Source organism: Alosa pseudoharengus, unplaced genomic scaffold, assembly GCF_046254945.1.
Source record: "Alosa pseudoharengus isolate Yale_2024_CS ecotype anadromous, Long Island Sound unplaced genomic scaffold, YU_APseudo_1.1 YU_APseudo_1.1_scf_18, whole genome shotgun sequence".
In the NCBI taxonomy this organism is placed as follows: Eukaryota; Metazoa; Chordata; class Actinopteri; order Clupeiformes; family Clupeidae; genus Alosa; species Alosa pseudoharengus.
In genome coordinates, this window is record NW_027468650.1 from 32,075,156 (window position 1) to 32,101,144 (window position 25,989).

The window sequence follows — 25,989 nt, forward strand, 5'->3', positions numbered from 1 at the left end:
AAAATCTTTCATCACAGATTTGTTTTAGGCAATGAACTGATTGTTGCATTGCCAGTCCTCGGAGATGGGCCTACTTTACAAAAAGATCTCTTCACGATGATATTCAAATTATTACAGTGCATGCAAAGCAATGTAATCCGGTGGCTTTTTCTACTTATTATTACTCTTCCAGGGTATAGTTTGACTTGAACCACTTAACATAGGAACTTGGTTCAAATTTTGACACATAGATTTTCATTTTTTTTTTGCCTGTGTCTTTCATTTACTTTTTGAGATATTGAAGAAAAACGAATAGGCCTACAGATTTAGGCCACAGATTTAACATTGGTCATTGTGCCATCATAAAAGGCAATCAAGTCTGTGCTCTAACTAACTGACTGCAGAATTTTTCTTTGTGTCTCTCTCCATGTATTTTTAAAAATAAAAGTCCTTGCATATTTAATAACTGCTCTTTCTCAATAGACTTTTTTCACAGCAGCCATTTTGACATAAAAATAGTAGGGCAAACACAGGTGTTAGGGGGGAACCGGGGCGAATGAAAGACTTTTTAATTCAATGTAATTTAGCCTAAAGACATACACTGAAGGCTTATATTTTGTCACTAGCACTACATCTATCCTCTGTCAAATACAGTTGCATTTTTCAGCTCTGAACAAAACCGTTCAGGAGTTATTTCAGCAAAAGTCGAACGTGCGTTTTGTTTCATTCGTCCTTCAAGGCCAGACGAATGAATGATGGAAACAGGCTAGTTTAAGCGATGTAAACTTTCCACAACTTCAATATTTGACAACATATCATGAATGGTACTTCAAATAGGTGTTATTTTAGATATGTTAGGCTACTGCTGGGTTTTACATCTTAGTGAATGTCTGTTAACAACTCAGGGCCGGTGTTGCACCAAATTCTGTGACCTGTCGAATTTTGTGACTGAGTGCGCTGTTTTATTGGAGTCTATGAATGTACTGAGCTGTACTGACACACTGACAATTCTGGCACATAACTGGCAATTCTGTTATGTGTATAATTCTTCTAATAAACTTTGTACATTTTTGAAACATGGAACATTGTCTGGGTGTGGGTGTATTACTCCACAGGCCTGCCTGTGTATCTTCCTCTCTATACTATCTCTATAGAGTAGAGCTAAAGCCAACCCCACCACTCCAGCGAAGAGGTGGACTTCAGCAGGACAGGTCACATATGTTGATAAGCCTACTGTCAAATTATGTTACCCCACTATAACTCTGCAGAAATGGACTGATATTGTACATTGTCATTGACATCAGCAAACACTTTATTTACATTATTGACAAACTCCTTGTCATTGTCTGTTAATTTACTTTTTGGCACCTCAAACTGATATACAAACTTAAGGAGACAGTTAGTGACCTCCACAGCATTTTTTTCTGCAGTTACAGTGACATAATTTGACAGTAGCCTATCAAAATATGTGACCTGTCCTGTCCATCTGTTCACAGGAGTGGTGAGGGGTAGGCTTTAGCTCTACTCTAGAATAATACACCCACACCCAGTCAATGTTCCATGTTTCAAAAATGTACAAAGTTTATTAGAAGAATTATACACATAACAGAATTGCCAGTTATGTGCCAGAATTGTCAGTGTGTCAGTACAGCTCAGTACATTCATAGACTCCAATAAAACAGCGCCCTCTAGAGTCACAAAATTCGACAGGTCACAGAATTTGGTGCAACACCGGTTCTCCCTATACGCACACTACGCAAGTTGCGTAGGGCCCCGCAAGTTAATGAAGGCCCCCTTCCCCGTCTCTCCTGGAGTCAAGCTATAGTGACAGACAAGTATACAGTTATAGCGACAGTGCCTCATACATTAAGAAGATGAACATGAAACCGAATTACCATTCAGGGCATGAAAAACGGAAGAAACGTCACGAGAATGGCGAACAGCGGGAACAGCAGTCGGGTAAACTTGCGTTCGTTCCATGGTTTGATGTCAACATGCATCTCTCCAACGTGCATCTCTGTTGCTGGCCTTTCCTAGGCCTACCTAACAGGGAAGTGAATCCCCTGATCTGTGTGTGGCTTGCTTGCCAGCCTTTCCCAGTCACAGTACTTCGTAAAGTTGTGAAATATAATCGCATATGCAGTTTTTTTTTTTTTTTTAAACCGCATCTTTAAAATGCGTTCATAATAACGTGCAGCTCGGTTAGCAGTTTTTCAGCAGAAACATGCGAGGACCCATCTAAACTAATAGGTGATTTCACTCTTCCCATACATTTTAAAAGAACTAAATTGTTTTACAATATTTCAGTCAACTTAGTTATAGATAGCCTACAACTGAACGTATGCAAATATAGCCTGTATTAACTTTGATTCGCAGTGCTGCATGGACAATAGATGCACATCGTAAATTAGGCCTATATGAAGTATTAAAATGATTGTTTAAAATAGTCTACGTTTGAGTTCATAACTTTGGCAAGTAGCCTACAGACACACAGGTGAAGAGTCAGTCAGTAAGCTACTAGCACAACCAGACCCTTACAAAAAAAAAAAAAAAAAACTGCATTACTTCAAGTGTCAAACTGCAGATTTCTGAGTATGAAAACCGCAGTTTTGGAGAAAATATTTGCAGCTCTTATGCAGGGAATGCATTATTTTAGAGGCAAAAAACTGCAGGAATTTTTTGCAAGGGGATATGTACAGCAAGCCTCAAAAGCAAACAGCCCAGACTATACAGTATAAACAAACAGCCCAGACTATATAAACACTATATTTGGTAACTTCCATAGACATCCAAAATGGGGTGGGATGATTGTATTGGGAGCACTGAGGTGTCAGATGATACTATAAAAAAAAATGGTTACATTTTGGCGCTCAGAGTTCAGGTAGGAGGGCCCCTTAGCAGGATTTTGCTTAGGGCCCCATGGAGGTCTGAACCGGCACTGTAACAACTCATTGCCATCATCGTGAAGAGTGTAGCCTATCTCTTTATGGAAATATCATGCACTGGACGAGTCTGCCATTTTTATAGCTAGAACAATGTTCCCAATTATATAATGTTTCTATAGATGTTATTTCTCTGTCTGTCTCCATTCAACTGGATTTCTCAGTTTTCTCTTTCACACTTTTTCTCACTTCTCGATTGACATTTCACCTTTTCATTTTTGTCTTTCTTTGCTTGCACTAATTCCTTGGAATTACATTCAATTGTTAATTCATGAAAAGGCAAACAACTAAATCATTTTTCGGCTTTTATGGGCATCAAGTCTAATAGCGCGTGTAACCTTCATCTTCATTATCAAATCTTCATTATATCAAGCACATATTGTTATGAGCAACAAAATGGAATTAAAATGGACAAGACAACATCAAGCAGGATCATGCGAAGAGTTTCTCTGTAGCAAGGAAACCCTTCAACTTGGAGTGACATATTAGGCCTACAACAGGACCATTAAGAAAAACGCATTATACATCCATTCACAGGGAAGTTATACATCTGCTGTTAAACTGCATGATTTATCAAGTAGCCTAGCTACAAACCATCACAACTCAACCTTTTCTTGTGAGTAAGTAGGAGCAGTGACAGGTCACCCCTGCCACCCATGTCAATGGAACAGTACAGCCACATTCAGCAGAGAGAAGCAGAAGATTCTAGAAGACAACTATATAACAAAAGAAAGTCTTATGCAGGCTAGTAGCCCGAACCTGCTCATGACATCAAAAAAAAATACTTGTAGAGCAACAGTTTAGAGTAAAACTCAGACGTAATAGGCAAAGTAGGGAAGGGAAAGTATCTCTTACCCGAAACAACTAAAGTGTAGTGTGAAAGCCACAAACATCTTCTTCCTGTCTCACACAGAACAAATCACATAAGGCTCACAAAGATTTTTCCTTTTTTATTGCTCAGCAGTAAAAAGTACAGTGTGTGCTACAATACATAACAAGGGACATAAAGGTATGTTGGACTGAATATATGATGCTGCTTTCCTTGCAATCCACTCCAGCAAAACATCCATACATGGTGACACAGCATACAATCAACCTGGCTGTTTACCTCCAACACATGTCTAACGAATCACACAAAAGACAGTTAAAATATATATATAAAATAAAATAAAATCAGGAACAGACCACGCTGGCAAACAATAACTGAGGCAGTGTTTAAATCAGCAAATGTTGAGCAAACAGAATGTGTGATAATACATGATAAGAAATAATTATCTTGATAACAAAGCTTTAAGTACTTGAATGTTTTATGAAGACTCTTAATGCATTTCTAATGCATCATCGCATTAAAAAAAAAATGAACGTCATAGTCGTTAGAGACCTGTCAATTCATGAAGAAAGACAGACAGACAGACACACACACACACACACACACTTGCACACTGTCATGCACACAGGTACATACATGTGCAAATACACTTAATTTTCTTTAATAAATTGCCTAAAATATAATTTAGGGACTTTTAAGCTGCACGGCAAAATGAATCAACAAAAAAACGTTTTTAAAATTAAAATCAACAAAAGTTTTGCCATTGAAAATGCTTCTTGCTACATGGGAACAATTTGAGGCAAATCAGCTTTTAAAACTATGATTTTCACCAACATTTACAACACATCATTTGAAGTTGTTCTTAAACATTCACGGCATACAGCTGAAACATACTGCCAATGACAGTCTTAAGTTATTTGCTGTAACTGCAGCATGTACTTGCTTTCCTAAACCGATACTGATAGTGTGTTTAATCAGCTGACACACGCTCACACAGATACACAGACACCTGAAACAAGACACATGCGGCTGGAGAGACACACACACACACAAGAGCACACTGTTTGACACAGCGGGACAGAAGGACTTAGGATACGTCATCTGGTCCCCCTTAGCTGGTGACAGATGAGGGGCCTCTCCACCTAATAGCATTAGAGTTTGGGCTCACAGACCAGGGGATTCACTCAAACTTAGGAATAGAACATGACATCTGAAAGAGCAGATGGGCTAGTCCTGGCAAAATGTGTCACTGCTAGATACTGAGTCACTGTTAAGATACAGGAAAGTTATACATGCAAAGCGTTTGGTTTTGGGTCTGCCAGTCCTTGAAACATACGGTTTAGGGTGTAGTGTACATGTTGTTTTGTTTGCCAAGACTGCTCCATCCACATTACAGTCGCACATCCTTAATCGTCTGTTTGAATAAATACACCAAGGTGACTTCCATTTCATCTTTGTAGCCTACATTTACTTAGGGCGCATCTAATAAGCCAAAGCCCTATCGTTCAGTATCCCCTCATTGACATAATTCAAGTTCAACAGGCTTTATTTCTTAAGAGTTTTGGGTAAGGTCACAGGAACATCTTTACAAGTACTCTACAAGCAGATCTCCTTGCATCACCAAGCCACAGAAAATAGAACAGAATCACACATAGTCTCATCTTTTATTTAAAAACGACATAAAAACCCTTATCACAATTAAGCATCTGTAGAAAATGTACATCAGAAAAATATGCGGGCTCACCCTCATAGTAAATAGTATTTGTGGTTCATTCATCCTTAAAACTTCATGTACGCTTAGTTTTTTTTCTCTTGGATATAAAGGAGGAGTCTTTGAACAGGGGAGGTTAAACACATACAAAAAAAAGCAAAGTCACAGATAGGGAATCAAGTTGAGACGCCACAACTCCTTATTTTGATCACGCCACAACATGGCTGATGGCCTTCATTCTCCTGCTGTCTCTCAGATGTCCGAGGCTTTGTCTCTGTGGATGAAGAGTGTCTCCTGGCAGAAGGGGTTGACCAACACCACTCCACTGTCACTGTAGTCTCCATTGGGCGGCAGGAAGGTCTCCTGCTCCTGCAAACACAGACGGGTAAAGGTCAACGCTGATCGACTCCCCACCCTGCCTGCAAAACTAGCCCGCTATAGACCTCAAAGGGGAGCGGCTACCCTCAGGGACCAATAGCTACAACTGGGAAGATTGGGAGGGGTTGCTAAACCAGGATTTATGAGAAGTGAGAAGGATATTACTATGGCAACACAGAGATTTAACAGTTAGGATGGTGAAAAAGAGAGTAGGCTAATATGGAGAGAAAGAAAGAGAGAGAGAGAGTAATGAAAATCTCGACAGAACCATTAAGAATGAATAGAATGGGGGGCAGTGAGAATGACTCAGCACTGAGCGAGGACAGTACCACGGTGCAGCGAGAGGGGTGACGACAAAGCTGCGTAAAGAACAACAGACACACATATATGGAAGGGGGGAAGCAGTGGGGACAACACTACGTAACCTGAAAACAAAGCCAAGGTGGGGCAGGAAACCTTTTAGTCACCAGGAGCAGCCCAAACATGATTCTCCCTCCGCATCACCCTCTTTCTGCATCACCACACGAGATGGAGGGATGGAGAGAGAACAACGACAACAGGGAGAGTGAGAGGGGAGGAATGATGCTGGCAAACATTAAGATGAATAAAATGCATAAATAATCATGCTGAAATGGGAGAAATAAAGTGGCAGAGATTTCTAAATATATTGGATCAAGTGAGAGCTGCTGAGGTGAGTCTGTGGCAGTTGCGCATTTGACCACCAGGGGGCAGGGCAATTCTGAGTAACTTTTGCAACAGGGAATGATGTTCGTATGAGAGGTGTGTATTGTGGGGGTGGTACACCAAAACAAACTGATTTACACACGCTGTTACACTGTGGCATAGACTGAGTCCCTATTTATCAAACAAAAATTACTCGGCTGGCAACGAAGTGGTACTTTGTCATTCAACTTTTTTTCTGAACAATTTGTCATGACTATACGAGAGTTTCAATTCAATTTCAGTCTGTACAACACTAAGCCTTTATATACATTTTCTTATCTTATCTTTGAAAGATGAATAGTGGTACAGCAATCACAGACAATTATTTGTCCTCAAACACACACTCCGTCACACATCCTCAACACTGCTAAAACCTTCATGGGCAGTTCCCATTCCATGACACAGCATTCCATTCCTTGCTACAGTGTGGCCACTGGCCCTCATACCTCTGCAGTCTCCAGGGACTGTATCTCTCTCGGGAGCTCCACAGCGTGCCGGTTGAAGTAGTCCATGGTGATGGCGTTGTTCCAGTAGCTCAGGTTGTTCTCCTGATTGGCTGACTTCTTCTTCCTCCTCATGCAGCACACTGTCAGGAGGACAGCTACAGAGGGAGAGAGATCGAGGGGGGGGGGGGGAAATGTGATTAATGTGTGAACAGCAAGGACATAGCAAAATACATATAGCATGAAATGAGATGCTATGTTGATTAGCATATAGCATGAAATGAGATGCTATGTTGATTAGCATAGCATTTGGTTCCTTTCCAACCACAGTTCTTGGCGCTTTCCTCTTATATCTGTATAATACAGTAGCAGTAGCACCAATGGATAGTAGCACAACCAAAAGTAAGTACAAAAATGAAAGTAAGCATGGGGAAATACAGGTCAGTTCTATGTACAGTGATGAACACTCATGTCAGACACACCAGTTGTGATGACAAGGTAAACATAACAGTTGTTCTGATGAATGACACGTGCCTGTGGCTTTCCATAATTGGGACAGATGCTCTGGTCTTTTAAATACACCACAGAGCAGCATGGCTGTTAAAGCATCAAAATGTAGTGGGAAGGGAAGTCTCAAAGCTGCCTCAGCATTTTAAGGTCATATGGGAAGATTACTGACTGCTTCAAGGGCAGGAAGCAGGGTCATAAAATATCTCCTACAAACTGCAGTGCCACCTGAGGTCTGGGGCTGATTTCTGATATAGCAGGCATTTGGATCCTAACCAAAACTACAATGGCATGGCACATATGTCCTGATACAGTGTGGTCCCTGTGCATACTGTCTTTTGCCTAAACTTACTTCATAACTCATACTATTAAGTGAGGCTGTATGGTCTTAATATTATGTGACTAAGCAAGAGGCTAAAGCTGTAGACACTCACAGCAGGAGGACACAGGCACACTGATGGCGAGCACCACCCACACAATGTCCATCTTCCCCAGGCAGATGGTGGCCTGTGTGTGCGAGGGGTCCAGAGCAGGACCCGACTGGTTGCCGGGGCCCCAGGGCCCGTTCGTCACCGCGGGGACCTGCCTGTTGAGGAAGTTGCCGCTGGCTGTGGAGGGGGCCTCGGTCGGGGCCGAGCCTTTGCCGTGCGAGCGGATGTCGGGAGAGGGCCCACCTGCCGTGCTGTTGGTGTCTGTGGTGACGGATGCTGTGTGTGTGCTGTTGCTTGTGGAGGGGAATGTTTCCCCCCCAACAGTTGGGACCGCAGAGGGTTGAGAGGACCCAGAGGTGTCCGTTCCGTTGCCTGCTGGATCTGTGGCGTTGGAGTAAGTCGTGGTGTTGGATGTCACCCCTCCTGTGGGCAAACTGGTGGTAGCGGAAGTGTCAGTGGCGCCAGTGGAAGGCCCTGACTCTAGTGTCAGGGCATCTGTGGGGTCTTCTCTTGGCAGGGGATGCGTCTCTCTCAGGGTGATGGTGTGATGTGGGCCTGACCCGGGCATGGTCTGGGCACGCTCCCTGAGGAATCCATCTGCGGTGGCAGGATCAAGAGACAAAGCAGAGGATGAGGAGGAGAAGAGAGAGGAAGGCTTCAGCGCTGTGGTGTAGTAAAGTAATGAAGGATCCGTGGGCTCCTCTGTACTGGGCTCCTGGGGCGGTCTTGGCTGTGGACCCGTCCGAAGACCCTCCGGCTCAAAACCCATGCTGTCTCCTCTCCCCCTGTAAGGCCCTGGTGGTACAGGAATGGCAGAGGCGGATGCTACGCCGGGGGCACCACGTCCACCAGCGGCCAGGTCAGTCCCTGAGGGTGGAGATCCCGAGGAGTCCGACTCAGACTCTGCCAGGCTCACCGACTCCCCCCCAGGGACCAAACCCGGCCCACCCTGCTGGTCCTTCTTGCCAGAAGTGTTGCTTTGCAACTGGTTTGCTGTCGTTGATCCAACATGGACGCCTGTGTCATTATTACTGGCAATGGCATTCATTTTCTGAGCCTCATTTAGAGTCTCTCCATAAGGTTCATGGGCCTGGTTTCCAGCATCAGAACGTTGAAGCGAGCCTTGGATCTTCTGCTTTGTCACGCCAAAGCCAGAACCATCAACAGCAGCACTAGCAGATGTCGTGCCAGGCACCAGTGCATTGGCTTGTGAGTGTGACTGACCCGGGGTGCTGTGGGAGGCAGTGGGCTGGACATGACGGACCCCCCCTCCATGGGCAGACAACTCCCCACTGCTGGAGCCCTCCTGCCAGCCGGGGGGCTCTGGGGCCAGGACAGGGAGGGGGGCGCTGCTCGCTAAGTCCATGGAGGAAGGGCCCTGGGGGGTCCGGCTGGGCTGTGGCTCCTGGACAGAGGACACCAGGTCCACTGAGACGACCAGGATCGCTACAACACCTGCAGTGGGGAGAGGAAGAGAGAAAAAAGGAAGAGAAATAAATATGAGTGTCTTCTTGGTGTAGTAGTGCTTGTTCAGCCAGGGCAGCCTGAGAGAGGGAAATGGCAAACAGGCAAGCAGAGGAAGGGAGGCTGGAGAGAAGCACGTCTTGACTGGCCTCACAGTGATGCTTTCATTCATTGCTATTGTGGACACAGAAAGTGGAGACTACAAGGTAGGTTAATAACAATACACTGTTTGAATCAGGTTGATAAATTATATAGACCGCTATTGTCCAGACACCATCAACAGGCTTGCGAAATGTGTTCATACATCTTTTCATATTTCAGCAAGGACTATGAGTTTATATGTGTGTGTGAGTGTGTGTGTGTGTGTGTGTGTGTGTGTGTGGAAGCAGGAAATATGGGGAGATGGAATACTGTGTTTTGTAGTGTGAGTGAGATGACTGGTCCACCTGACCAGTTTCCCCCTGCCAACACTGACGTCTCCCCACAGAGAGAAGGGCTGGTGGTGGTGGGGGGTGGCAACGAAAAACAATTAGGCCCGGCAGTCACGTTTAGGAGTCGGCGCTGTTGTTTACGAGTCAATAAAGGGCCCACGAGACCTGTCCTGCATTCATTAGAGAGCATCAGTGTTTAATCAAGCGCCACGGCTCTGTGTGTGCCACGCGTCGGCTTCGCCCCGATTGCTTTATTAACCTCATTATGCGCCACGCGCCGCCGACTACTTTACGCGCCTCGGTTGGTGTGGTATTCTGGGAAAGGTAAGGGGAGGGGTCTACCGAGGAGGGTTTGGGGGGATAAACAGGGAGGTTTGTCAGACGTCTGTGGACAGAGCTACGCCGGGCTTGTTCGTGAGAGTTTGGTTAATGGTATGAAATTAGGACTGTGAGAGAGCCGGGGTAATTGTGAACAGTTGGAAGAGGATAAAAATACATGTGACGGCCTCGGAGGGGCTTCAGAGAGTGTGGGGAGAGGACAGGGAGAGAGGCCTGGAACAATCCCTGATGACATCTGCAGTGGATGCTTAAATAATTTGGCCCTAGTAATTGGGGGCTAGCCAACTGTAGCAGCCTCATCAGACAGGGTGAGAAGGAGAGGAAGAGCGAGTGCGTGAGTGAGAGACAGAAAGAGGAGAGACAAAGAAAGAGGAGATGGAGAGAGAGCGAGAGAGGAAGAAAGCAAGATGGAGGTACACAAAGAGAGAGAGAGAGAGAGAATGGTGAGGGTGACCAGAAGGGAGTCTTTTATTTGCCCCATCCCTCTTGGTCTCGTTGATGCATTTGAATGGGAGCCCATGAAAGCACATGCCACATGAGGCTCCTGCCCGGAGAGCTGGGAGAGACTGCAGTGCATCACTGCGTCGCAGCGCACGGAGCAGCTCTGTCTGGGTGAGGCCACCCTCGCTGGAGCGCCTGCCAGCCCCCAAACACAAGCTGACAAGCGTTCACACCCAGTGAATAAGGGGAAGAAGCAGGAATGCAAAAATAGAAAAGTTCATTTCTGAGGATAAGCTGCTCACACGCTGTGAGTTTAAGCCAATCTCCAAGAGCTGCCTGTGGACTGTACGGAAAGGTGCCCTTGAGTTAAATGAAACCAAGAAAACCACTGTGCGTGCATGTGAGAGAGTGCGCATATGTGTGTGTGTGTGAATGTATGTGTGAAAACATTTTGATGTGTCACAGATGTTACTATGTTCTTTGCTCAGTTTGCTCAGACATTTTACTAGCTCATCATATCATCAGATCTACAATATATATGTACTTATACTGTATGTACTTTACTTTGCACTACCCATATGAAACTTACAGAGACACACACACACACACACATGTACACACACACACACACACACACACACATACACACACACACACATGTGCACAGAACACTTAAGCTCTCACACGCCTCTCCATGTGACCTGGGTGTTGAGGCATTGTCTCACTCCAGCACTACTTTAGTTTCTACGGAAACCAGGCTTCTATTCACACGTTTAGGGGGACAAGTGTGGAAAAAATGTGCAAAAACGGGATAAAACCAGAATAGGGTTACTTCAAACACCGACACACTGGAGAAAGGAGCTTCAGTACCAGACCCAGCACCAAGCAAGAAACTCAACATCAGCAGCTAAAGTATCTCTTGTAAGATGTTTTAAGAGTAGGAAGTACGTTTGAACCAATTCCAAGGAAAACAACCACAGATAATTTCTATAGCTTATATATATCTAAACATGAAACAATTGCGTATGTTTCAGCACCTTACACAGTGGATTTGACTCTGTGTTATTTTTTGTGCTAATGCTGTCTGCTATGGTCTTCTTGAACCATAAACTCAGCCCTGTGATATATTTCCGGCGTCCTACACTTTCATCCAACATTCATGACCAGCCTTTATGATTTGTCTGTCTTCACTTACACCATCAGAACAGGAAACGCGTTTCATGCAATATGACTGAACAATATACTCAGAGCTCTGCATTAAAGGGAAACACCATAGGAGCAATAAATCACACTACACCACACACACACACACACTAACTTGCCCACACACACACACGCCTGCCCACACTCACTGCCTGTCACATACACAGTTTATGTTGTATGGCACCACGCGGCTTCGTTCCCTCACAGGCGGGGCACGTGGATGTAGGACACTCCAGCAGTCCCCGTTTGTCAGGCCTGTCACGTCCACCAGGCGCAAGGCCGGCTTCTGGGCCGGGCCAGAGCATGCACGCAGCTCATGATACAGCACGCCGATCCACTCCCGTCCCTCCGGCCATCTCCCTGGCCCCTCTCGGGAGGTTTACTGCTCTTGCTTGACCTTTACACTACGTTCCCCTGCTCCCTACCCGCACAGTCTCACCAGGAAGATGAGCGGGGATGCGCACGGAAACATGGAGTCAGCAGTGCCTTTGCTGGCTAGGCAGATGGGTGGACATTTATATCCAAAGGACAGGGGAACTACCAGCATGACTGGATTACCTGTTGCAACTAATTCAGTGAATGGTGTCAACATGAAAAGGAGTATATCAGTTAAAGTTGCAAACTCACTTTTCATCTTTTCACATCATAGCTCATCATGAAAGAGTAAAGTATGGCATTAGACTACACACTACCCATTCACCATATAACATACACTGCCTGTAGTTAGTGTTGAATGCTTTCTTGGTTCTCTCACTCTTGTGACTGGGACAAGTACAATGGCAGAATCTCTTCCATATCAGCCTTGGTCAGTTAGTCCAACACACAATTGGCCTACTGTGCCCTACCTCATTAACCACCAGGTGGCGCTAGCCCAAGCTCCTACTACCACAATAGCTGAAATACGATGACAGGGATGAATAAAACAGGGCTACTGATAGCTGCATTAAACATGAGGCTGTTCTGAACAACAAAGCGACAGAATTTACTTCTGACACAAGGCAGCGGCCTCACTCCATGACGAAGGCCAGGGAAATGGATTACCACCCCCAACACACACACACACACACACACAAACGTACTATGCATAAGTAATCATTTCAATTTCAAATCATACATTAAACACATGCATTGGTCCCTATCACACATACACAGTGAGATGTGAAGAACACTTCAAGTCCCTACCCCCCAAGGGCCCTCACTGCATAAGCGCGGACACTTACGAAGACACACACACACACACACACACACACACACACATATGTTTCTGTCATACTGATGTACAAACACATCACCTCTCCTCAAGTATAAACAGACTGAGAAATACACCACAGCCTCTTAACCCAGAGTGAGGAGAGAAAAATAACCATCACTTATTAATGAGGTTCATTGAAAATGTAAAGGGATCCAAGTGGCTTTGATGTGAGCGAGGATTGAAATATGCACCATACATACTAGGGCCTGTATTCACAAAACATTTCATCTTAGCACTAAGAGTAGGCAATACTCATAAATCTAAGATTCTAAGAGTTTTCTCTTAAAAATCTATTTACAAAGCTTCTGAGCCCTGCTTTTAGCAAGGAAAAATGATGATTCCTCAGATAAGAGCTCCATAGCCAGCAATGATAACCGTGTTTTCATGCACAAGTTTGCTTGCAGTGACCATGGTGATTGGGTGATGAGTGACAGGTCTGTGGTGTTGAGTAGACATGCAGCACATACTCACAAAGGATGAGAGATAAATAAATAGAGATAACAGGCTACAAATTAAATTGTAGAGGAATGCATATGGACTGACATAGTGTCTTTGCAACATTTTAATGTTTGTGAATTGGTCTTACAGTTTTTGCCTATTGCTTACAGACTTTTGGCTCATTATGTCAAAACTCTACACACAGCCAAATAAGACATAGCACTTGGAGATAAACAACTCACATCTATGCCAAAATGAAACACTGCAATCAAAACTCAACAATCCTTCAAATCAACCAATCTTTCAAATCAACAGCAACACACTGATATGTTTTATATAAAACACTGCAGTCTTTGTATTTCTACAGTATTTTTGCTGTATTGTCATTTTCTCACTCAGTCTTCTGTGAAACTCTCTCAGTAGAAAAGTAGAATTTCTGCAGTAATCAACTGACATTTTTTGCAACTAACGTTTTTACAAAAAACAAACATTCTTACAGAAATAAAGAAAAATAGAATCACACTTACAGGTTTTGCCTATTGCTTACACACTTTGTAGAATTTGGCCCATTATGTCAAAACTCTACACACAGCCAAATAGGACATAGCACTATGCCAAAATGAAACAATCAAAACTCAACAATCCTTTCTAAAAATGTAATAATTGCATTTATGGATCCTGCCTTCTGTGGTGATGTCCTTTCGGGCTAGACAACGGGGAAAAGATCACCTTGTGTGCCATATCCACCCTTGAACTGACCCCACCACAGTCTCTGCATGCCCCTTCCATTGCTTGCAAAAGTGGCATGCAGGTATGTGGTTGGTGGTCATATACTTTTCATTGGCCCACTGAAAATAATTATTTGATAGGTTTTAGAAATGGGGAGTAAAGGGGCAAATACAGAACTATTTGTAGTGCTAAGCCTCAGACTGATTGGTGTTCAGTTTCCTCTGTAAGTGTTTTCAGGTGTGTGTGAGCATTTTGAATATATTTTTTTTCTCCAATGATAACAGGAGATTTCACTTTTGAACAAAGTGTCTAATGTAAGAAATCATGTATAGTGTTTCACAATAGGTGTGTTGCAGAATTGCCAACAATGTGCAAAGTAAAATGTTATGCTACAAGAAGTTTAGGTATTGAGGCTTTATTCTAAGCATTCATGTTTAGTAATGAAGTAGAAATCCTTCTCGACTACTTCTTAGCTCTCCCAGACAGGTTCTACTTTTATAGTGCTAAAATGCTTTGTGAAAATACTCTTGGTCAAACAATTAGGAGTTGTAACTTTAAAACTGACACGGACATTATTTCTAGGAGTTTTCCCTACAACATTGTTAAAACATCGCCAGTTAAAAGCTACTAGGAGGTATGAGATACGGACCCAGGATAATAGCTAATGCCCTTGCAAAGTGTGTGCTTATGTGTGCACATGATGCTGTGGTGTTACTTAATGCACATGGTGATTAGATAGATAAGTCTGTGACTGTGTGTGTGTGTGTGTGTGTGTGTGTGTGTGTGTGTGTGTGTGTGTCTGTGTGTGTGTGTGTGTGTGTCTGCGTGCGTGTGCTATGAATAAGACAGGGAGAGAAAGAATATGCGCATGTTGTATTACGCACGGCTGTGTGCATCGGAGTGAAATGGGGAGCAGCATTTGTCTCACTTGACAAAACCCTCTGTGGCTGGCCAAGGTTATCTGCCATTTATCAGCAGGGTGACTCAGTCCTCTGAGTTGGTGCTGGCTGTTTGGAACTATGCCACAGTATACTGTACAGCACAGAGGTTCCCCTCCCACCCCCCCACCCCGAGTCCCCAGTAACACTTCTCACTGCACAACCATTCAAAGGGGAAATAAGGAGGCATTGCACATCTATGAGGATCTAGAGCACCTTCAAATCACAGAGCATGATAGCAGGGGTAAGTGCTCTGGGTGCTTCACCAGTGCCTGTGTTGTGAAAGACAGTCTGTGTGTGTGTGTGTGTGTGTGTGTGTGTGTGTGTGTGTGTGTGTGTGTGTAGGCTTGTTGTGCATGCATGAGTTAGAGGTGGAGGACTAATCTTCCTCTCGCCTTGATGGAGTAAACATCTAACTGGAGCCAGCGGTGATGGAGAGCGAGGTGTAGCTCTCGCTGATCAGGGCTGATGCCATGTCACCATCACAGGCGGAGGAGAGGTGGGAGAGGGGTGGATTGGGAGGCATAAAGAGGGTGTGAAAATAGGGAATAAATTACTGGACCGAATGATGGAGAGGACAGGAAAACCGAACACGGTTTTATTAGCACCCATTATTGAGCATAAGAGCTACTTCAGAACAGGAGATGTATGAGCTGTGTGTGTGTGTGTGTGTGTGTGTGTGTGTGTGTGTGTGTGTGTGTGTGTGTGTGTGTCATTAGAGGCCAAAATGGGGTTGGGTATCGACACACGATTACTGCCTGGATAAGAAAAGAAAAGAGAAAAAAGTGAGGATGATTTTCAGGGACCTTACAGCAGGAGAAAAGTACTGCTCTCAATATTAACAAACCATAAAAGAGCCCTCATCCAAAGGTGGGCAATGAATATGAAAAAAAGACTGAGTGCTTTGTTTCTATTCGCTGGAACACTGAGCCAGTCAGAGCAATTTGTGTGTAGCATATGTTTGTTTCCACAAATAACCATGGCAACCAGCTCAAAGGAGCCCATTACAGACTAATGTGTGAATGAATCAGTCCAGGTTGGAGGTTGACTGGATTGGTTACTCACACTCAAAGTCCTCAAGCCAAATCATTTCCATTTGAATGAAGTTGTCGCTGCCATCTTGTCTTGAGTTCCCAACAATGCTAATAACAGAGAGGTTACAGAAACCATAAAGATGTGTGACACGCATATGAGTGGATGGAGTCATAATCATGACCCAGCGTGAACTTGAACCTTCTGCTCACGCGTCTCATCACTGTCACACACTCCAGCTCATAACTCATCATTCCCATTATTGGGAGAAGGGGAGGAAAAGCAGGATGGTTTTGGGAACGATGTAAAAATTACCATCGAATTACCTCGCTGATTTATGCTTCCGTTAGAGGCCAACCCACATCCATTAACCACAGGGGGTGATTTATCACATGGGAGGAGATTTGATGTGGTAAACACTGTAAATTAAAGGTGTTTGGAATGCGTAAGTAGCCTATGACTTTCATAAAGTCCTCGGCTGACGCATGACTGCGACATTCATAAATTGTGGGGCACTGGCAGTTTCCGGTTCTCCACTCTCCTTCCGATGGCTGCAGTTGCAGTGCACTAAATATCCGTCTATTGATGCTGCACTCATTGACAAGAGGCAAGATCCAAAATGGCTCCTTTTGGTTAGTTATAGGAAAGACCACCACTCACCCCACCTTTAGACTAGAAATGCATGCAGCCTAAGGCCAACACAGCTTTCCATAGTCCAGCCCTTTGCTTTTGCCAGAGTGTTCCTATGGGAACCACACAACTTCCTGCATCAACAGACCTAATCAATCAAATCAGGAGGTCCACCAAAGCATATACAGTGTAGTGCAGATCTACAGATATCCCCTTAGGTGATCAATCCTGGGCAGACACCACCTTAGAGAGAGAGGTGGGACCCATGTGCATTATGCTGTGGTTGCCCCCTGCTAAAGCTGGGGGGGTTGGGTTGCATTCAGGAGAATCTGCACATGTGGCAGAAGTCACAGCTTGGTTGTTGCCACATCATCACCAAATGCCAAGTTGGGGGAAAAAAGAAGAATTTTTTTTTTAATTCAAATGGTCCTGGTGTTAACCCCTTAAAATGGGACGCGCAGAGACACAAGCACATCCGTCAGCACTCCCCCCCCCCCACTGCACACTCCAGGGAAATCCACCATGGCGCACAACCATGCAGAGTAGCCCCTGTGATGGGTACATGAGCACACTGGGAAAAACAACCTACCACCAACTGGGGTAGATACCATCTGGCATCATGTTGAGCCCAAACCATGGCTAAGGCAGCAGAAATGTAGGCAAAGCCAGCCGAGTTTGCCCAGGGGTACGAGACTCCCCGTCCTGGTTGGCATTCCTGTAAACTCAGCAGTTAATTAGCTGATGGCAATAATTAGACAGATTAGCATGGCCCCCACAACTAATTGGTTGTGTCTGAATCCATCCCTGAGTAAAACATGGCCAAGGAAAAACTAACATTGCATAAAAAATAAAGTACGGTAGCTGAAATTAAGCCAAGCGCCCCTGTGGGTGCTTAATCAGTGAGAACAGTGTTGAAGTCGGCTTGCCTGATCTCTGGATCAGTTCCACCAAATCCACAATTTGGCGTGTATGCAGAACTGTGTAGATGCTGAAATTCATTGTAGAGAATAAAAGACAAATTCTGAGACAAATTTCATTTGAAAGTTAGCTTTTCTTCCCAATATGGAGAAGACCTTGCATAATGCCGTGTCTTGTCGTGGAATCTAAATGAAAAACAAATTCCATCGCTCCAAACGTAGGCGCGGCCATCACCCAGGGGAGGGAGCAGCACTCCCCGGGGATTCTGGGATAGATTGGGAACTTCCTGTTCGCAGGGAGTGGCAGGGCAGGACAGATGCGAGCTCAGAGATAAAGTGGGGCAAGTCACTACCCCATGATAATGACTTCCGGAGCTGTGCCGCACAGATTGTGGCATCTTTGAACTCAGACGCCTGTTTATCTGCCAAAGCAGACGGAAAAAGACGGACGCGCGATACCTTGTGTGTGTTTACTGCAGTGCTGTTTTTAGCATGTGGCTGATTTACAGACGTGCTCAGGGAGATGCTGTGGAGAGATGCTGTGGGCTGGTTCCACAGGAAGGAAGGGGTTTAAAACAGGAAGTTCCATCCACTCTGGGGAGATCACCTCGCCACAAGAGTAAATGCAAACAATGACATGTAAAAAAAAAAGCCAATGAGAGGTTGTCCCCATTATGTTTGCATGACATATTCTAAACATTCCAAAGTTGCTACACAGGCGAAACAATGACAATTGCCTACCTCCAAATGACCTCCAAAAAACAATGAGCAAAATACTTCTGAACCAACCTCTTTTAATTAACATTATTTATTAGTAATTCATTTATTTGTCAAAACAAGCAGTCTGCCCTGTGCACACTGCCAAGTCAATAGAGACAAAAGACATATTTCTGTGGGAGAGATAGACTCAGATGAGACAAACAGGCAAAGGAAACAACACAACTGTGAGAACAAATAGAGAGAGAGAGAAAAAAAGAGAGAGAGAAAGAAAGAGAGAGAGAGAGAGAGAGAAGGAAATGGGGAAAAATGAAGTTCTTCAGGGTGAATAATCGAACAATGGGAAATTACTGGAATAACCAAAAAAATAGCTTGAAAACAAAAACAAAGGAAATCTAAAAAGCGGATAAAAAAACGTCCTGTTTTTAGAGAGATTCAAGTTGACCTCACTTCCATGACTTCCTGCCTGCTGCCATCTCTGACAGACCCTTATGAGCACTCCAAATCAGCCACTGCATTCATCCTTCCTTTCTCACTCTCTGGCACTGTACAGTGTTGTGGCAGGGGTACTCTCCACCGGAGACAGATTATTGTTATAACTAAGAGAGCATTTACTACAGCTTACTTCTGCAGCCTCTTTGTGCAGTTCTCTAAACTGTCATCGTGCTTTTACTGTACTTTATCCAGCTGGGCGACCTAAGAAGGACTGAGCAAACTATATGTTGAGATAGGAATAGCCCTCACTCAGGGTGAAAAAGATACTATATATGGCTGAGTCACAAGGACAAGCTCTGTCAGTATTGGGACTGAGTCCATGGAAGTCACTGGCCGAGAGACGAATCATCAGGAACTAGCCCTGAGACAGGCCGAAAGAGGCATGGCCCCAGCTGTGAAAAAGAGTTTGTATATAAAAATGGGAGGAAGTTATCCCCAGCACTGAAATCAGTCAGGCAGCCAACTCTATCAAGAAGCAGCCAAGGGCATTTTGCTGGAGAGCTGAATTATTACTCTTCCCCTGAAGATGAATTCTAACAGATGCAAAAGTTTTCACTCTCTTTTCTAGGTCATCTTTCCACCATTACGTCTGACCACTGTTGTCTTCAAAAAGCAAAACCATTTGATTGTAATACATCTAAGTATCAACCTCAGCAACCGCTTAAGTGATATTTCATTGGGTGTCATTTCACTAATGGTGTATTATCAACCCTAATGATAAACACTGGCAGTCATTTTCAAAAGTGTGTCTACCCTCATCAGCCGTAATGTTCCCCTGACAGCCCCCCACAGCTCCTGTCAAACGCTTGATTCCTGTCTGCCTGCCTGCTGCAAATGAGAGATGGACCCTCCGTGGACCGCTAGCAGATTTAACCTCATGCTGTGGCTTCCTTTAACATTCACTGCTGGCCCTCTGCCAGAGCAGTTCAGACACTATCTCTCTGTCTGTCTCTCTTTCTCTCTCTCTCTCCCTCTCTCTCTCGGTAGCTGTATTCTCTGGGTGCTGTATCAGATAGAGATGTTCCTCACCTGATTCACACACACCTCTCCAGGCAGTCTCCGTCTGCCTCAACAAACCTGACAGATGAACACTCATACTGAGTGTTACTTTCTACCTAAGTGGGGATGGAGGGATGACTTGCAGAAATGAGGTCGACAAAGACGTTTCACAGCACAACACCTTACTGTTGTGTATTATTGTGTATTGTGAGGACGTACAAGCTTTTTTTTTGTTATTGATTTTAAAGCAACACCAAAGATTTTTTTGTACCTTAAAATAATAATTCCAAAATCGTTTCAGTGGTTCATCAACTCGTAACAGGGTGAACGGCAATTCTGCATTCGCTTCGCGGCCCTCTATCGGCTATAACCGCACTATGTAAGTTTGCCAGATCGGGTAGCGGATCTGTAGTTCGATGGAATGAGACATACTGTAAGAAACTACAATTTAGACTTGCATCTGATGTCGCAATACATCGTACTTTTATAAGTCATGCAAAATATTCTACCTTGTCTGTGGACATTGTTATTTGCAAAGCCGGTGCTGGATAAACAAATAGCGTGCATGCGACAGAGGGAAAGTTCTTTGGTGTTGCTTTAAAATACATGGGGTGGGATAGGGTATGGTGGGGTGGGGTGCGGGGTAGAAGCAAGATGGTTCCAGTCAGAAAATGTATATGATTAAATATAGTGGGAGTCTGTTCTAATCAATTTAATCTTTTCAATGAATCTGTAACTATGCATATGGGTGAAATGAACTAACGTAAGAATAATGGCCCCTTTCTAAGCTTTCCTCTATAAGCCCTTGAAGTAAGTATCATCCAGCACTCACTCAGCAGCTGCCAGCGCAGGACCTGCAGGCTTCTCTTCATGGTATCATGTGGTCCGGCTCCTCCTCCACAGTACTCATGGTTCTCTGTGGAACACAAAACAGACAAAGAGCAGTCAGCAGGCAGCCCAACCCAGCTTAGCTCATACAGAAGGCCTCTGGCCATGGACTTGGCCATGGGCGTCAGAGTTGGGTACAGTGAAAAGCCTGGGAACCTTTACGTCTTGGCTGGGTGGTGTACTTGGGCAAAATAGGAGTAGCTCAGGCAAATTGTGTATATAAAAACATTTTCCTTTGGCCTGTTGGACTATGACCACAGAGATTGAAAAAAAGGTCAAAATAACATGTAGCAAACAGGGGTTTGGTGGTTGCAAGAAATCGCTGTTTCACACAGCATTTACTTTATGTTTGACCTGTGAACCAGAAATGTATTCATCATACATGTAATAATTCATACAAACATACAAACACACACACACACACACACACACACACACACACACACACACACACACACACACACACACACACACACACACACACACACACACACCTAAGGATCATACATATGGTTTGGTAAATTAGATTTGTGGCCTCTAGGGTGCCTATGTCTAGAGTAGACTGTAGTCAATGTGCATTTCTCTGAAATGATAATAATCCTTTTGGGCTTAATCCAGTTAGCTTACTGAAGTCAAGCTAGCTGATGCTGTGAGGAACACTTCCTCTGAGAAGAACATTAATCATACCAATATGCAGAAAATAATATCCAAATACTGTGCAATCATTTAAAGAAAATGCAATTCAGTGGTACAGGTGTTGCAGGTATTACATGGTATTACTGTCTGTTAGGCAACAGCCCTGCTCTGAGTGCACTCAAGCTAACCAAAGCAAAGTCATTCTGACCCAAAGGTCCTACAAGCAAGAACATCCACATTTATCACAAAAACACAGTAATATGACACTGGAATGACGTTACCATTTCTTAGGAAAGCGTCTCATAAACATTGGGATTTAATTCCATTTCTTTTCAATCTGTTCACAGAGAGGTAGGCATTAGGCAGAGGTGGGCCATTCGCAAACAAACTGATTCTTTAGAGCGAGTCGTTGATAAGAACGAAGACACGAAGATTCTCCTTTTCCACTTCTCGGGTCATTCCTTTGGTCATTGTTCAGAGAGTAAGAGTCAGAGACACTGCAGAGCCATAGAGAGGGTCTATCGGTAGAGCTTTCTGATAGCCAATCATATGCTGTTGTCTTTGCCGAATTACAGCCGCGGCGATATCCTTTGCCAACACCACTCCCACTTGTGTCATATAACTTAATTGAACCCCTTTCATTAGACCTGACACTGACAAAATGTATGGACTCCTGGCCTGAAGGCTGGACTATGGACCTCCCACATGTAGACAAGCTGTTGTAGCTCTTCTCCCTGGGTTCCATAGGAGGCGTTCCACCATGGCATTCCTTAACCTGGTGCCAAGAGATGGATAACTTGGCCACAACCTCAGCAGTGCCCACCATCTGTCAGTGAGCCCAAAGGACACAGGTGTCTCATTCTTCCAGAACCCAATTCTAGAGCACTAATCCCTTGAATTGCTTGTTGGCTGGGCACGGACTCCTAATACAACACTCTAGGTCCTCCCGAGCCCTATTCTAAGAGCAAAAGTCAGGTGGTCACTCTCAAACGGTAAGTCTACTTGACTTGTTTCACCAATTAATTCATTTTAAGTGTGCGCGGATAGTCTCAGAGGCTTGCTTTGTATCTCAGAGGCTTAACTTTGTATGTAATGATCGCTTCCCACCCTATCTTCCAAGAAGTGACTAATCACCTCAGTGTAGGCAGCAGTCTGAACCATAATTGGAGCCGTAAAATCAACTAATGTGTTTCCTAATCAGTAGCATTACATGTGCAGGGTGTGTGCAGTCAATAGAGCTATGAAGCCCTGGAGGGGGGTGGTGGCTTTGAAATTGGCCTGGTGTCAGAGGATGGATGTGGGGTGGCAGCATGAGTAAATGGCCATCACACAAGACAAGAAGTCATCAGTCACAGGAGGACAACGCTCCTGTCTCGGAGTCCTGGCCAATTTCACAACTCCCTTTGCCTACTTATGCAAGACATCAGCGAGAGAGGGGGAATCGATGAACGGAGGAGAGAGAGAGAGAGAGAGAGAGAGAGAGGAAGGGAGAGAAAAACAGGGAGGGAGAGAGAGAGATCTTGCCAAAAGACTGACAGCGTGCATTTCCAGGACAACCTTGCAATCTCTGTTAGCACTAATATTGAGCATTATGCAGAGGCTGAATCACTATAATGCCAACTTGTGTGTGTGTGTGTGTATGTGTGTATGTGTGTGTGTGTGTGTGTGTGTGTGTGTGTGTGTGTGTGTGTGATTGGTAGTGTTCCAAGTCCCCTTGCTCAGGAATAACAAACCACTGCATGGCAACTGACACATGCTGAGACCACAGCGGTCGCCGTGGCAACCCTAATAGTATATCATATTCAAATATCCAAGCGTGAACTGACTTCACTTTTCCAGATAAACAAGTCGCACACTTTCCTTGAAACTAAAATAGAGGAGGTTTTTGATTTGTCCCCCTGTCAACAACTACCAATTGCTGATTTCTTCAACAATGACTGCAGACAGCCATTCTAAATAGTCTTTCAGAGGAGAAGCAGTGTGTGTGTGTGTGTGTGTGTGTATGTGTGTGTGTGTGTGTGTGTGTGTGTGTGTGTGTGTGTGGAATGGGTAGCTGAGCTTAGAGCTTGTCCAAGGTCAGCTGAGATGGCGTTACGGTATAAAGCTGTCAATCGATCTCCCTTTGGACACAGGCCGCAAGAATAACAATGCTTTTAATTTTATACTTCCCTCTATTTCACTGTCAGCACTCTGGAATCGGCCTTAGTGCTGGAAGGCGTCCTGAAACTTCCCTTGATCCATACAAAAAATAAGGGACTTAAGTCTCAAGTACCAAGGGAACACGGCAGCAATCAGAACGGCCCCAAAACACACATACACACACACACACACAGAAACAAAGAGAGAGAGAGAGTCAAAGTATGTGAAATTGATTCATGCCAGCAAACCATATGGGAAGACAATATACTCAAGCAATTGGATGAATCTCCCTGTTCTGATCTGCAATAGCAATGCAAGAAGCAGGACAGAGCTGCAGGAGCAGAGTAAATCCCTATCCCTCCCACCATGCTCAGCTCTGACCACTAGAATGGGGTGTGAGGGCACAGAGTGCGCCACAAATCCACTCTCCAAGGTGACGTCCGCACAGAGCCAGACAACCACTTTTAACCTGCATGGTGCCTTGGCAGGAGGATAATAATGGGGTGGGATGACCTCATTTCTAACACTGGACATCGACATGAGTGAAAGATTCATGATTCTTTGGAATACCGGGAACATTTTGCTAATAGCACAAATACTGAAATATATGACTAAAAATATCAATAAATATTCAAATATCGAAAAATATTCAGAACTATATACTATATATACTATATAAATATGATTTGAGAAATCACAAAATTGGTCCCAAAGTAGGTACCATGGAAAATCTATATGTGATTCAGTCACAAGAGAAGTAGCCTATGACGGGAGAAATTCTACCCATTGTTTTCCCATTGTGAGTCTAGAAGAACAAATATTAATCCACTGCTTAATGTAGCATGTAGAAAAGAACCAGGTGTGAAGATATAACTGGCCTCTGTCTCTCATCATAAATCAACCCTTTAAAATGATACCGCACAGAATTATAGCACTGGATCTTCTTCTCTTCTTCTACTCCTCTCTCTCTCTCTCTCTCTCTCTCACATGCTCATGTTGTCTGACATAGTTTGAAGTGACTGACTGATTGATTTAATTTACCCACAAACTCGTTTACGAGGCTGATTAGTCCGGCTTAATCTCAACTTCTCCAATATGGGACCTACAGACTGCGACCACATATCAGTCACTGCTGAAGCCAACACTGATAACAGCACGACTCAAATCACTGTTCCCTTAAGAGGAGAAAAAAAGGAAAACATGTTTATTATTTATTTCTTTTGTTTTTACTCCGATTGAGTTCAGGCTTGTTTCTGGATAATGCACTTTAGTTGAGACTTGATAGAGAACAATGTCTTATCAAGAATCAGTGGATCAAAAACTGTTCCTAAAAATCTTAATGTAGCAGATGACGACTAAGACAAAATCCAAACAGCAGCTTCTAAAAAGCATTTTCCTGGAGTGGCCCTAAGCTCATCTCAGTCAACAGCAAAACAAGAGGCAAGAGTGAGAAAAGATAAAGACCCCCAAATATGGTTGCCATGGCATCTTTCAATTGCATCAGAGGATGAGGCGATACTTTGAAGGGGAGGGCTTTAATTGCGTCCGTCCCACGAGAGCCTTATGTCTAACGGGCTTAAAGATGTTGATCAGCTCAGCTCTGCTCTCTCTGTGCCCAGCCCGAGGGGCTTAAGTAGCCTGTGAGTCAATCATGGCGCGCTGCGCTGCGCCGCGCCGCCCGAGCTTCATGTTTTTCCAGCGATTCGCCCTCTCTGATGCGTATCTGCATACCAGCGCTGATAATAGCCACTGGAGGTCACGACCCCACGCATGTGTTTCCTGTACTCTCAACGTGGGCAACTTCAGGGGGCCAGAACCTGGCTGTGATCCAGATCAGATAGACGTTTCGAGAGCCTCGACCTCCCTGATAACCTCTTAACCTTTGACAAATACTGAAGCAGTGGGCTGTACAGGTACCGCTGGCCTGCGAGGGTTCACTGTATCATGACTGAAAAGGAGCTAAAAGCACATAACCCGTTCTCATACACTATGTACACGATGTTAAGTTGGATATTGTTAAGCCTTGTTATGAATTAACAAGACAAAAAGCAACAGTTATGTAATCAGCAAGTTGGGCAGTTTGAGTTTAGGATTTGAAGAGTGTTAATAGGCTTACATAAGACCTAATTATACGGCTGATTCATACAGTCTTCATTAGCCCTTTGATAAACAGTTTAAAGGTGTTAGTCCACGGTCACATTGAAATTAACTGTTTTGAATGACATAATCAAGACACAGACAGAACAGGTGCTATCACTAGCCAAATACAATTGTCTCATTTGCTATTACGTCAACCCTTGGAAGTTATTGACCTTTAAAGGACAACTCTGGTCTAAGAATGACCTAGGGTCTATTTTT

At 44.2% G+C, this 25,989-nt stretch overlaps 1 protein-coding gene across 1 annotated transcript in view; it reads right to left on the reverse strand.

Annotated features, from left to right (window-relative positions):
• Positions 1-3,856: 3,856 nt before the first annotated feature.
• Positions 3,857-25,989, reverse strand: part of tmem108 (transmembrane protein 108) — a 45,931-nt gene continuing 23,798 nt past the window's right edge. Inside the window, exons 2-5 of the mRNA XM_076290956.1 lie at positions 20,801-20,884; positions 7,947-9,398; positions 7,009-7,163; positions 3,857-5,830 (exon numbers count right to left, since the gene is read on the reverse strand). Of these exons, the coding sequence (XP_076147071.1) occupies positions 5,714-5,830; positions 7,009-7,163; positions 7,947-9,398; positions 20,801-20,840 (1,764 nt within the window). The 5' untranslated portion in view covers positions 20,841-20,884 and the 3' untranslated portion in view covers positions 3,857-5,713. The remainder of the gene's footprint in view (positions 5,831-7,008; positions 7,164-7,946; positions 9,399-20,800; positions 20,885-25,989) is intronic.